This window comes from Andrographis paniculata, unplaced genomic scaffold (assembly GCF_009805555.1).
Source record: "Andrographis paniculata isolate CXL003 unplaced genomic scaffold, ASM980555v1 Contig79END, whole genome shotgun sequence".
Lineage (NCBI taxonomy): Eukaryota > Viridiplantae > Streptophyta > Magnoliopsida > Lamiales > Acanthaceae > Andrographis > Andrographis paniculata.
Window position 1 is genome coordinate 1,315,534 of NW_026137616.1, and position 15,143 is coordinate 1,330,676.

General features: G+C 29.7%; 2 protein-coding genes across 2 annotated transcripts; one reads left to right on the top strand and one right to left on the bottom strand.

Annotated features, from left to right (window-relative positions):
* Positions 1-395: 395 nt before the first annotated feature.
* On the bottom strand, positions 396-1,975 carry LOC127240452 (coumaroyl-CoA:anthocyanidin 3-O-glucoside-6''-O-coumaroyltransferase 2-like). The gene has a single exon (XM_051259149.1). The coding sequence runs from the start codon at positions 1,933-1,935 to the stop codon at positions 556-558; it is 1,380 nt and encodes a 459-aa protein (XP_051115106.1). The 5' UTR covers positions 1,936-1,975; the 3' UTR covers positions 396-555.
* An 8,339-nt stretch (positions 1,976-10,314) lies between these two features.
* On the top strand, positions 10,315-11,752 carry LOC127240750 (transcription factor MYB41-like). Its single transcript, XM_051259590.1, has 3 exons — positions 10,315-10,592; positions 10,693-10,822; positions 10,955-11,752. The coding sequence occupies exons 1-3, from the start codon at positions 10,460-10,462 to the stop codon at positions 11,694-11,696; spliced, it is 1,005 nt and encodes a 334-aa protein (XP_051115547.1). The 5' UTR covers positions 10,315-10,459; the 3' UTR covers positions 11,697-11,752.
* The last annotated feature ends 3,391 nt before the right edge of the window (positions 11,753-15,143 follow it).

Genomic DNA, 15,143 nt, shown 5'->3' on the forward strand with positions numbered 1-15,143 from the left:
ATAATAAGAATAATAATTCTGTTGATTTTACCACAAAAAGAAAAAAGCATTATTTTCTGTCATTAACAAGAACAATTCTTTCTGCTTAAGCATCCTCGATAAATGCAATCTATTTCAATTTTCCATTATGATATTGAATGAAAATTAAAGTTAGAGACGCTATATTATGGGGTAACCTTACTCCTGTAATAGTAAGGAACAACGTAAGGGAAGAAGTACTCCACCCAGGAATCAATAACTCGAAATCATTTGTAGAATATACTTTACGGAATATTGTCTCATAATGTTAGGCATGTATATATAGTATAATTGCAGGAAGCACACCATATCAACATTTTTTAATTGACGAAGAATAAAAGTAGGCAGTAGAGACAGACAAATAAGGTCTGCTTTAATCTTCCCGTGACACGGGCAGCTGGTGCGTAATATTTTATTAATCTAATCAATCATTTATACATACATATTCAGACCTCACAACCAACGGTAGAAAAAGTCTTACAAAGAAAGAAAGAAATATTGAATACACATGGAATGGGAATTAGAAATCTCCTATTGCTAATTTAGGAGCCCTTTTCGAAATAGAATAGCGAAATTATCCATTTTGGACTTGGGCAGGGTCAACCCGATTTCGATGCTCCCGACAACCTCTCGACCCTCGCACAGCGATATGCCACCTGTCTTATCAATCGACACCTCCTCCATCTTCACGGGTCTGCCCCACCCGAAATCCAATCCGTATAGATCCACTTTCGGCGACCCGGTCAGCGTCACGTGGAGCTCCGACTCGCGGATCTCCTCCCATTCGGATATCCAGTTCTTCGCCCCGCCCAATACGTCGCCGTTTAGCCTCTCAATCGTGTCGCCGAGGGCTTTCGCGGCGTGAGCCACCCCGTTCTCGCCGAGCAAGTCGGATCTGGCCGCGGCGGCGCGGCCGAAACCGACGCAGTTTCCGACGTAGGCGGTGGGGACCGTGTAGCCCACCCGAGTGACACCTCCGGCGATGAAGCCGAGATAATGGACGTCGGCGGTGGCGGACCAGCCGTGGGATTTCATCCAGCACACCCAGACGACGGCGCAGGTGAGGACGTAGGGCGAGAGGTAGATCCGGGTCGACCCGAATAGGGTTTCGGATCGACCCAGGATCCATTTCTTGACTCTTTCCATTTCCTTTGGGCCCATCACGAATGTCGCTCTGGTCATCACGTCGTACGCCGACCAATCCGCCTCGTTGCCGGCGTCGTCTCTCTTCCCCGCCGCGGCGCTCCGCCACTCTTTGAGGAAGCTCTCCGCGAGCCCCGCCGGATCTCTTATCACGGACCTGTCGTGGGAGGCCACGATCGGGTCTATCTCCGGGATCTCGTCGGCGCTCAGAGAAGCCCACGCCTTCAAGAAATTATCGAACGTCCGGCAGTCGCCGGCGACGTGGCGCAATGCGAACCCGACGCAAATCCCCGCTCCAGGAAACACCGTAATTTGCACGGCCAACAATGGCGGCTGCTTCTGACCCACTCCCCGCCGCAGCGCCGGCACAAGGCAGTGAAATTCTCTGGCAATTTTCTGGTGGTTCCCGGTGAGTTGCTCGAAGCCACCGCCCCACGCCGCCGCCGCCGCCTCCGCAACAGTCAGGGAAACGGAATCGCCTTCCGAGTATTGAAGCCGTGGTTCCCCCGGCGGCGGAGGTGTCTCCAATTTTCCGGCGAAGGTGAAGAAGTGCCGGAGAGCGAGGGAAAGGGTATGCTTTAGATTTGGGAGGATTGTCTGAGTGAAGTGAGCGGTGGTGGTGGGGAAGTCGTAGAAGAAGAGAGGCTGCGCCGGTGAGAAAAGAAGCCAAGGAACGTCGAAGAAGGTGAGGGGAAGTGACGCCGGCGGCACCGACCGCCGCGGCGGAGAGATAGAACAGCGGTGCACCACCGTGATTTTGGTAGAGGCAGCCATCGTAGACAATTTGGTTGAGCTTGATCTGCTTATGTTGTTTTTCCTTATAACACGTTGATCGAGCTTATTGTGCTTATTAATTTTATTAAATTATATATTGTCTTCATGTTTTTTTTTGTGTGTGTTTAATTAATACATCCAAGCGTTACGTACACAAATTTAAAGAATTATTTTTGGTAAATTTTTAAAATTTTAAATCATTCAAAAACTAAATCGAAACGAAGGATATACATATCTCGGATTCTATAGAATTCTGTTAAAATATTTTAGACATATTTTAAATATTTAGTTTAATTTATTATTATTTGAGTCTATTAAATTGTATCACCTCTAATTATAGATTTCTGATTTTATTATTAATAATACATAATTCTATCATTATGCAAAATGTAAGAATTTAATTATGTAGATATATTATACACCATCGTTCCATTACTTTTCCATATTTTAATTTGAGTGTGATATACTTTTGATACGATTTTAATTACTTTATGTTTATTTTTTATTTAAAGTAATTTATAAATTACATACTCCATTAGATAGGAAAAAAAAAAAAGAAAAAAAAAAGGAAATGATGTATAATGCCACCTTCTAATAATTTGGCATTCAGTATGAAGGTTTTAAAACAAAAACAATAATAATGTAGAGAGAGAGACGAAATGGTTACTCACATAATGTTCACGGTAGAATAATTTAGTAAGTTAATAATGGTAGTAGATAATGATATTAAGTTTTATATGGTGTCGGTGGCATTTATTTTAAAAAATTTAATATATAGGATTAAAATATATTTTAAATATTATATTTCAATAAAAATATATACAATACAATAAAATATATAAATACACAGCACATATTTCTATATAGCACAACATATATATAAAATCATGTGTTATTTTCGTTAATCTGATGTGATGAGTGTTTATTTGACTCCATCAATACCCTAACCGTCATTTTTAGATTCAAATTTAAAAAGATTTGGAATCAATTTAACTAGTTTTTTTTTTTTTAAATAATTATTGTCGTAGAATAATAAACAAAATTTTTATAGTTTAATTATTATTACAATAATATTTTTAATATACTATTTTTATTGCTAATCTACAATTGCGCTTTGGGATTTGAAGCCATGACTTTAAGGTAACGGTTTATTCTCACACCATCGACCATCTCTTACGAAACTTATACATAATTTTTTCTTCTTATATTATGATATGATGAGAAATAAATGTATATTTATTTTTTAAATTGAAAATTTGAATGATACGATAAAATAAAACATAGTTATTAATTTTTATTATTTTAAAAATATTACATAATATATGAGATAGATCGAAATAAAAAATTATATATAAAGTATATAAGATGAAGGGAGTATAATTTATAATTAATATAAGTATGTATATTTTTTTAAACTTATTTTCTCATAATTATGAGTCCACATTTACGTTACATTTCTTTTGGGATTGAATGATAGTTCTTACTTCGATATTCTTTTACTATTTTAAATTCAAATAAATACTATTTTATTTTATAAATATTATTTGAACGGATACTCAAATTAATATCTTATTTTATATTAATTTTAAATTGCATTTAAAGACACCTACAAAATAACACAATTCACAACAATCTCGCACATTAAATTCCATTAAAACTTTAAAGGTACATATTTAGATAAAAATAATCAATTTGATTACTCAATATTTTTTAATCCAATAATTTCTTATTAATATTATTAAAAAAACACAAATAGACACGCATAACTATAATACTCCTTCCGTCTTACTTTTCATGTCTATTTTTTTCATTTTCGTCTGTCCCACTTATTTTGTCACTTTTCTTTATTTGGAAAATAATTATACACTTTAATCTTATTTTAAAAATTTTAATTTATAATTTTTTTAATTTGAATTATAACAATTAATTATCTTAATCTTAATTTATAATTATTTTTATTATAAAATAATTATGTTCACTAATACATTTTTATTATTTACTAATTATACCCCTCATAAATTCTCGTGTCTACAGTAAAGTGGATAAAATATCCGAGACGGAGGAAGTATATATTATTAACTCATAAAAAATAAATCATTCAATATAAAATATTAATTTCTTTTGTGTTATCAACACAGTTTCCATACCACACACTGAGTGAACAGACACTTCCTCATTTTCGGCTGAGATGACTCTTTAGTCGGAAGCACAACATTTTAAGTAGTGTAAATTAATAAGTTATTCCTAACAAGTCATTATATTATTTTATTATTCTTTATATGAGTAATATTGCTAGTATTTTAACTAATTTTAGTGCTCCCTCCGTCCGTCTCTAAGGGTTACATATGCTTTTTACGTCATTATTGTACTTAACATTTAAAATATTCATACATTTGTATAATATTTTTTACAAATGTCATTCTATTAGTATTATAAGACACTAATGAAAGTATTTTTATATTTTTTTTTAATTTGTACCATTTTTTGATATAATAATTAATAGTCAAATATCAATACGAAAAAAATAAAAATGGAATCCTTAGAGCGGGACGGATGTAGTATTATATTTCAATAAAATATATACAATATAAATACCATTTGTAGATAATATAATTTATATATTACAAATAAATAATATATATTTATTTATAATTTTCTTAAAATTAATTTTATATTTATTAAATATCTTTAAAATAAATAAACTTACTAAAACAAAAGGTATATAAAAATAAAAAAAGATCCAAGACTTTTTCCATCCGACCTGGTTTGCAGATCGGGGTTTACTTAGGGTGTGTTTGTTTGAAGGATTTTGGTGGATTTCCACTATTCATCCAATTTTTTCCCCCCAAAAATATCAAATCAAACACCTATTTTTCATTTTTTATATTATACTAAAAATCAATTTTACATTCAAAACATCACATCAAACCCTATTTATATCACATCATACAACTATTCAAATTCAAAATTTTTACTATTCAAATCCCAACTCAAAATCCAAACCCCCAAACAAACACACCCTTAGTGCGCACTTTTGGATAGCGGCTGCGAGTTCCCATGTTATAAAAAATAATAAAAAAAAAAAAAACATCCAAGACTGAGGGACTACTAAAATTAATGAACTTCTGAACAAAAAAATAAAAAATAAAAAAATCCAGTTGGCTGCGGCCCCGCAAATTTTTGTTTTTTGTAGTTATTGTTTAAATCGTCTTGAAAGGGAATCTTTTAACATTCAATCTTTCATGCACATATTCGAATATCATGTGGGCCCTTTCGTACGTATTAATATTATTATTATGATTGCAATAATGCAGAATATTCTTTAATTTCTAGTAGGCCACCTGTGCTAAACCAAATGATGTGATTAGTTTCGTATCACCTTTGTCGTATGGGTAATGTTATGGGATTTTGACGAAAAAAATTGTTGTGTTTCTTTTTCTCTTTTTAATTATTATAATTTTTTAAAAATATGTTATGGGATTTATCTTATTATAAAATTTTTACTATTTATTTATATATATTTAAAATGTCAAATTAAATATGTATTTATATCATATAAAATAATTATTTATAATATTTTTTAATATTCTACAATTACCAAAAACAATGAACAAAACTTTATAGTTATACAATTTTTTTAAAAATAAAAAATGAACATATTTTAATTATTTTAAAGAGAATTTTTGAGTTTTTTTATTACAATTTTCTACTATATAATTTTTTATTATTTTTTTAATATCATACTACATAATACATTTATTATGTATAACATCACATCATATATATATATATAAATAATACATTTATTATGTATAACTTGTGTTTATCAATCGATCTTAATTGTTTATTAATTTTTTTTTTCCATAAAAACATTTTTTTATACTCCCATTGAAATGATTTTTATATTAAAAAACACATACATCTGTTTCTATAGTATCAAATAAATATTTCAATTTAAAATTTTAGTATTTAAAACCAAATATTCAACTCCAAAACAAAAACAAACAGGTTTGTTTATTTGGGATTTGATTTTATGTTATAATTTTAAGTTTTAATTTAAAAAATATGTTGATATGATATTTTATAAATCTAAACACACCCAAAATACAGACAATGATTTCAAATTAAAATAAAAGAAACCAAATTAAAGTGACCACACAGTTCATCCACTGCCCCTGGAGCCCGAAGGCTCATTCTGCGTGTCGGCAAGTATATTTTTTTTTTTACTATTCATGTTTATTGTGTTCAAGAATTCCAAAAAAAAAAAAATTACAAAAATATTTTGTGGAATTGTGATATTGCTTAAAAAATAAATGCTGGCCTATGATATCACCAAATAATTGTGAGATATTTGTCTGCTCAATGACAACTTCTATATATAGATTATTCATTATTTAATCCACATTTGCACTGAGAATTATTTAAAATCACAGCATTTGGACAATTATTAATTTATTATGTTATAATACGTTGTCTAGCTATGTATAGTATTTAATACGGCCATGCATACGTATCTGTTTATTTCTGTTTTGGTCTTGCGTAATTCTCGGACGATTTGTAATGTACTGCATGCCACTTGACGGCCTACGCGCATGATATATTTTTGTCATTGACGTTTGTTAACTTTTGGTATTCGGCATACTCTCTCACGTCGGTTACATCTTTTTTATTATATATTAAACGTAACTTGCATTGAAGAAATATTTCTTCCACTTGTTCTTCCTCACGTAACTGTAGACTACTGTCAGAATTAATTTATTTTTTTTTTTATTTTTTTTAACAAAAAAAGAAAATTAATAAAAGAAAAACATCACACTTCAAATTTATTACATTTTTTTATATTTAATATAAATTATTTTAATAATATAAATAATCTTCTCACTCCAATTATTATCTATCAAATCACTATCCAACAAAACTCTTCAAAACCAAACAAAACCTACTATACTAAAAGAAATTTTCAAAACTACTAAAGAATTCAAATCCAAATCAATCCCAAACCCAACGTAAAATACACACCCCAAATTATTTGTTGATGGGGTTATATGTTGTTGACTTTTGTAAAAATATAAATAAATAATAAAACTATTTAATATGTCTAATATATATTTAATTTTTATTTATTATTGAACACGATGTTGCAGTACTTTGGATCTTAGGCCAATAAGATACAAGACAAAATGACCTATTATCAACTATTTGGGCCTTCATATGAATTATTAGGCTTATTTGGTTTGTAATTTTATTTAAATTTAATTTTTTTTATGCAAATAATATTTTTATATAATATTTTATTAGATGAAATGATATAATTTTTTTCAAAATGGAATAGTAAAAAATTTATTTGAACAAGAACTAATAAAACCTATTATTTTATTTTAAGTCATTATTATATTTTCTAGGTTGTATTATTTAATCTAATTTGTACTATTTTAGAAAGTTGAGGTGTGTTTGTTTGGGGATTTGGATTTTGAGTTGGGATTTGAATAGTAAAAATTTTGAATTTGAATAGTTGTATGATGTGATATAAATAGGATTTGATGTGATCTAAAATTGATTTTTAGTATAATATAAAAAATAAAAAATAGGTGTTTGATTTGATGTTTTTGGGGAAAAAAATGGGATGAACAGTAGAAATCCACCAAAATCCTTCAAACAATCCTTACAAAACATCTAATACATTTTCATCTTAAAATAAAAATTAAAAAAAAATCCTTTTGGTGTTACATTTTCTTAAGTGTTCTTGCCAATTTTTTTCTCTTATTATTATTCAAACTTCCAATGCCTTATGATTATTTTATCATAAAAAATTTATCAAATATCACATTCAAACTACTATTTAAATATTAAAAAAATAAAAATACTCAATTAAACATATTCTTTGTATTATATTTTTGCCTTTATATTTACTATTTAAATAAAAGAATAACCTTATTTTATATTTTTTAAAAATTCAAAAAGCTATATATATATATAACAATATTTTTATTCAATATTTCATACTCAATATTTATTTATTTTTTATTAAAAATATCATTATAAATTCTACACATTATTTATGAGCTGATCATAAATAAATAAATAACAAACAAAATAAATAAATAAATCAAAGTCTCGGCTACTAATACATAATATATAAATATCGAAGAAGTTGAATTAATATAAAAATATAAAATCATTGAATCCAAATGACGTGTGTGGGCGCAATATAAAATATTGTTAATATTTATTTATTTATTAATTAATTAATTACTAGTATGTATCTATATAATCTGGATATGCGACAAGTAATTTACGTGTGGAAGGTGTGCTAAGCTTGTGTAAGCATATCCTTAATGTCAATCCTAATGATGAAATATGATAGATTTTTATTTTCCAATTTTATTTTTTTTCATCCATAATTTAATTATATTATATACACTGATTAACATCAATCAACATGTCTCACAACACACCAGCAAATGTTTGTTTGGTCTCAACTCCAAACTATTTTTTTTTTTTAAAAAAAATTCCTATTCAATTCCAATATAATTATACTGTTTTCTTATAAAACAAATATAAAAAAAAATTATTTAAATTAAAATCCAAATATAAAACTTAAACTCAAACACAAACACAAATCAAACATAAGCATTCAAACAATTTTAAGTGCATGTTAATTAGATAATTAAATAAATTTCTAACATGTTAATTATATATATGTAAATTTATCATCAAAGATTGTGTTCATATTAAGTGCATGCATGTGTATCGATTTGTAACCCCAATTAAAAATTTACATGCATGTATATGTATACGTACACATAAGATGGTGATGTAAATGGTCAATTATTTCCTAACAGTTGAAATTTCATGGATAAATTACTTCTTGATATATATATATATATATTTATATCTCTTTAAGATAATAAGAAAAATATAATAATTGTAAAAGATATTAATCTTATTTAATTAAATGTAGACACATTACAAGCTGCAAATCATATGCAAAACTCAAGCTAAACTAACTTTGCATGATATCGGTTTGAGAGCTAGCTTTGAAGTTAAATAGTAAAATTTTAATTGAAAAAATTATTTGATATAATCTTTTAGAAGGAATTAAGGAATATCTAGTTGGAATTTTTAAGGAAAATTTAATTACAACCAAAGTGTGTTTGGTTGTAATAAAAATATAAAGTACATTAACAAACAAACAAATCAAATCGAACATAAAGTATCAAGTAAAGGAATAATATTATTATAAAAGAATTGTGACTATTGTAATTACTTAATGGACTATTAATGTTCAAAGTATTTCATTAATCCTCAACAAATACAGATACATATGTATTTCGAGGAAAAAGCAACAGGCAAATAGTCGAAATATTTGTTGATCCGTTGACAAGAGGCCACTGAAAATCAAACCATGAGGTGTGGAGATCTCAGAAATATATATATATATATATATATATATATATGCTATTTGATGTGTTGAAGCAATCCAAGAAAGGCAAGCTAGATAAGGCACAGTTATTTCCATATAATTGGGTAGGGGATGCAACAACCTCAACCCACTCGACACCACTCTTTCTTCCAACGAAGACTTTTCCCAATAGTCAATGCCACCACGTGTCCCTCATTGCTTACTTTGCTCAATCTTGTCTTGGCTCAACACTTTTAATTTCGTTCATCACAGAAAAAAATTATTACAAATATTTATATAGATGAATGAACTCCCATACCTGTCGGAAAAAATTGTCAAAATATTTGAGCATATATAATAGATCGACTCATCAGAATAGATTGGATTTAATTTAAAAACCAGCGTTGAAGTGGTCAGATCCTTTCTAGAAGATTATTTAATTATGAATACTTTTGAAATCCATATGTTTTCTTCTGTGCCGTGAGAGAATAGAACTAAACAAATAACGAAATGAAGTCTCAGGTTCTAATTATGAAATACTACAAAGTTGAGCTAGAGTACAATAATGTCAATTAGTTTGTTGGCCATTTATTTTATATATATTTAAATTTTACATGTAATAAATAATAAATTAGTTTCTTGTTAACAAAGCCTCTTAGAGCTTGAAAATCCCTAAATCTGATCAGTTACAATATAGTTTTGCGTATGTTATTGCAATTGACCAATGCTTTCACCCTCAGGACTGACTACACACATTATGAATGCTAGCTACGCCTTGTAAGTTGTAAGAGTAATTAAGATGGAGATTGAAAAAGACTACCATGGCCGGCCCGCACCAAATCCTGTTGACTTCAATGTCTGCTTATGACAACACACACCAGTAATTGCAACTATATCTATATCTATATATATGTGTGTTCATTCATCTCCCTCATTTGGACCTGCTGCAACATATATCCCTATCCTCCTCATTACAATTCTCTCAACAATTAATACATATATATATATATACTTCATTTTATTTGCTATATAATTCAGCAATCCCTTCATCGATTATAGTCCCAGCTGTGACTTAGTAATATATAGTTAGAGCCGGTGAATCGATCTCATTAAAAATCATCGATGGGAAGATCGCCTTGCTGCGACAAAAGTGGCCTCAAGAAAGGGCCATGGACACCCGAAGAAGACACCAAGCTCATGCAGTATATTCAGATTCATGGCCCTCACAATTGGAGAACCCTTCCCAAGAATGCTGGTATAATTATTTTGGGATTAATTTGGGACTAGGGTTTTATTATTTTTTTTTTGAGAAAAAAAAAAAAACTGATGAGAACCCTAATTAATGTTGTTTGCAGGGCTTCAAAGGTGTGGTAAGAGTTGTCGTCTTCGTTGGATAAACTATTTGAGGCCCGACATCAAGAGAGGGAGGTTTTCATTCGAGGAAGAAGAAACAATTATTCAGCTCCACAGTGTTCTTGGCAACAAGTGAGAGATCGATCCATCATATATCTCTACTTCATATATGTTGTTGAGAATCATTTTCCTTTCCACAAATTTTATTGCATAATAAATTTTAGATCACCTTATTACACATTTTGATCACTAACAATAAAACAGGTGGTCGGCTATTGCGGCACGCCTGCCTGGAAGAACAGACAACGAGATCAAGAACTACTGGAACACTCGCATCCGAAAAAGGCTCCTCAAAATGGGAATCGATCCGGTAACTCACGCCCCGCGGCTCGATCTATTAGACTTATCCTCACAGCTGAATCTTTCTTCCAACCTCCTCCTGCTCCAAACACTTCTCAATCCAGAAGCATTAAGGATTGCTCTTAGCAGCCTCTTACCATCAAATAACAACGACGAGAACCTCGAATCCGCATTGCAAAAGCTTCAAGACAATCCATTCTTAGATGTCCAATTCCAACACAATCAGACAGAAAATGTAATGAGCCAAGAAACCCTTTCACACCCAGCCACTTCATCGTTCCCGACAGAAACCCTAACCGGAAATATGTCGATGAATCCGCCCAATAATTCATCGTTATGCAGCCAAATGTTGCAAGATAGCATTAAAATGGCTGCAATGACTTGTGGAGATCATCAAACCGATCTAATTCCTAATTGTAATTTTGCGTTTGGAGGTTGTGATGATCAAGTGAAGGGTGAGCTGTCGGAAAATTCAAGCTTGATGTCTGCTCGTGATCTGTCAAGTACTCAGGCGTGTCCGAACTCAGCCTCAACCAATTTCGTCAATGGCACTGCGGAAGATAATGAGAGTGAAAGCTTCTGCAGTGGTTTGCTGAGGTTGGAAAGTATTGTTCCTGAGAGCTTCGACTTCGATTATTTTATGTAAACGTATGTTGGTCTGTTTGTTGATTTAGGTTAACTAATGGACCTGATGTTTTTACGTGGTTGGGTTCATTATTAGGGAATATATATATATATGTATTGTATTGTATTTACATTACAGCGCGTGCATGGCTTCAATTTTCTCAGGGTTGCTGTAATATATATATATATATATATGTGTGTGTGTGTGTAATAATAATAGGTTTTATGTGGACACCTGTACATACAATGGTGAATTGTTGGATTCAATTTGGCATTTTGTTTAATAATGTTATATGCGTTGACTCTTTTATTAATGGTATTATTAGAACATTATATTGGTATATACACACATGTTTTGACATGTCTGCGCATTAAAAGGTTTTGGTTACGAAAGTTTATATTTTCAATTTTATTTTATTTTATTTTATTTTATTTGTAAGGGGGAAAATAATGAGATTATGTTATTGATTATGAAAATAAGGTAGACAATACAAAACGCTCAAATATAAGTAATCTAATATATGAATAAGATCAAATATATATATATAAATCTACTAAATTTTAAACTAAATATCTAAAATATCTCAAACATCCCCTCAAACTCAAGTTGTATAACAGAAATCAACTTTAGTTTGATAAAAAATTTAAATATAAACGCAAAAAGAAAACATAAATAAAATTAGCAGTTGACTCACCACCCACCGGAGCAAAAAACGAGATGATTCTCCACCGAAGTAAAAAAATGAGATGACTCTCCATCGAAGCTGATCACAAGATGATTCTTCACCGGAGCCGAAAACAAGATGACTCTCCACCGGAGTCGAAAATAAGATGACTCTCCACCGGAGCCGAAAACGACATGACTTCACCGCAGCCGAAAACGACATGACTCCATTACAGCAAAAAACGACATGACTTCACCGGACGTCATTGAAGCCGAATACAAGAAGACTCTCCACCGAAGCAGAAAACAAGATGACTCTCCACCGGAGTCGAAAATGACATGACTTCACCATAGCTGAAAACGATATGACTCCATCAGAGCAAAAAACGACATAACTTCACCGGAGCCGAAAACGATATGACTCTACCGGAGCCGAAAACCACATAATTCCACCGGAGGCGAAAACGAGATGGCCGAAAATGAGATGACTCCACCAGAACAAAAAACGACATGACTCCACCAGAGCCGAAAACCACACAACTCCACTGGAGGCGAAAACGAGATGACCGAAAATGAGATGACTCCACCGGAGCAGAAAACGACATGACTCCACTGGAACCGAAAATGGCATGACTCTACCGGAGCAAAAAACGACATGACTCCACCGGAGCTTAAAACAACATGACTCTCTACTGGAGTCGAAAACGACGGGAGTACTCTTCACAAAATCGAAAATAACGGGACTCTCATTGCAATCAGAAACATAACTTTGGAGAAAACGCAACAGACGGATTGCAATCGCAGACAGATGCGCAAACATGACTTCAATCGTAAACAAAATTAGGATTCAAAATAAAATCAAAATCCGAAGAGAAAGAGTTAAAAATTATAGAAAAAAATTTCAAAATTAGGAGACCTCCGGGTACATGCAATGCTGAATGTACCGGGAGAAAGAGTTCGTAGGCTATACCCGGAGAAATTATAGAAAAATATCACTATATTTTTATATTTTTTCTATAATGATAATATTTTTATTATATTTTTGGACTCAAATTTTATATTTTAAATTTATTATATTTTACTTTAATATTTTTATATTTTTATTATATTTTAATAATAATTTGGAGAGATATTTTTTATTATTATATTTTTGGACTCAAATTTTATTTATTTGTATTTGGTTTTACTTTTAATTTATTTTTTATATTTTGTATTATATTATAAAATAAAAGTTAAATATGAATCATATTCATATTATAGTCCACGGTATTTTTAGAGAGGTGTAATTAGTAGATAATTAAGAATGTATTAGTGAAAATAATTATTTTATAATATAAATAATTATAAATTAAGATTAGGATAACTAATTAGTTTAATTAAAATAAAAAAATAAATTAAAAAGTTTAAAATAAGATTAAAGTGTGTAATCATTTTTAAAAAAATGAAAGTGACATGGTATGTTGGACGGACAGAAACAACAACGTGGACATGGTATGTGAGACGGGGAATATAATATTACACTACTATTATATCATTAAAATATTATATAACATACCATAAATTAAAGACAAATATTACAAAATAAAATAAAACATGAGTACAAAAGTATTTGTAATTATATATTTTATTTTAAAAGTTATCAATATTATATAATTTGTATTTATAAAAGGCGTATGTGTTGGGGTTAATATGTAAATGAGTAAGAATTGAATGGAATAACTAAAAAATATATATATAGTACTTCTTTTGCTCGGTGACAATTGTCATATTTTTCATTTTATATGAATTTAGAATAATTGATATATTTTTACTTTTAATAAATTTATCCATACTAAACATATTTAATAAATATAAATCAATTTAAAAATTAATTTTTGTGGACTAATTAAGTTGGTTTAGTTGAATATATGTAAATGATCGCTTTTACATTTATTTTTTGTGCCAAAACAAAATTATAATGCATTGTAGAATATATATATAACAGATGTTTTTCGATCACTCATCTCGTGACTTGTTACCACAATTATATGAATTGTATTAATCTACTTTGATCCAAATGTTTCAATTGAATTGAATTCAAATTCACCATTAAATCATAAAGATTGGGAACTTCTTTATTTATGTGTGTGCATATATGTATATGTAATATTTTAACTATATTTTTAAAAAGATATATATATATATATATCAAATCAAATATAAGTTTCATTATAAAAATAACATCTAATAAACCAAAAAACCATCAAACAAACCTAAGTTAATAATAATGCATTATAAGTATATTGTTTCTTTTAATTTTGAATACCATAAAACCTTTAAAATAACTATTCATTCCGTAAAATTGTTTTTTTATTCTTTTCTTCAAAAAATATACTCCCCCGTCTCGTAAATATAGTTTTAATTGGGTTAGACAGAAATATTGATATTATAGTGGTAGTTGGTAAAAAGTATGGATAAAAATTTTTTTTGTCTTGTGAGTAAGCAGTGACAATTGTTTAATAAAAATGAAAAAGTAGAAGTAGTTTTATGGTGATACGATTATTTATGAAAATAAAACTATTGTTTTGGAATAGATAGTAAGACTATGGTTATATATATTTTTAAATTTATACAATTCAATATTACACTTATTTACAAACATATTACCATCACTTATTCATTTAATTTATAAATTATATTCAACTCAAACAAATATAAATTTTGTAAATAGAGATTTGTGCTTATATGATTGGATGCAGATACTAATAAAATATATATAATATGAATATAATTTTGTAAAAATAAAAATTTATATAATATAAATAA

Coding starts and splice junctions, on each gene's coding strand:
- LOC127240452 (XM_051259149.1), bottom strand. CDS start 1,935: ATGGCTGCCTCTACCAAAATCACGGTGGTGCACCGCTGTTCTATCTCT.
- LOC127240750 (XM_051259590.1), top strand. CDS start 10,460: ATGGGAAGATCGCCTTGCTGCGACAAAAGTGGCCTCAAGAAAGGGCCA. Junction 10,593..10,692: donor AACCCTTCCCAAGAATGCTG/GTATAATTATTT, acceptor TGTTGTTTGCAG/GGCTTCAAAGGTGTGGTAAG. Junction 10,823..10,954: donor CACAGTGTTCTTGGCAACAA/GTGAGAGATCGA, acceptor ACAATAAAACAG/GTGGTCGGCTATTGCGGCAC.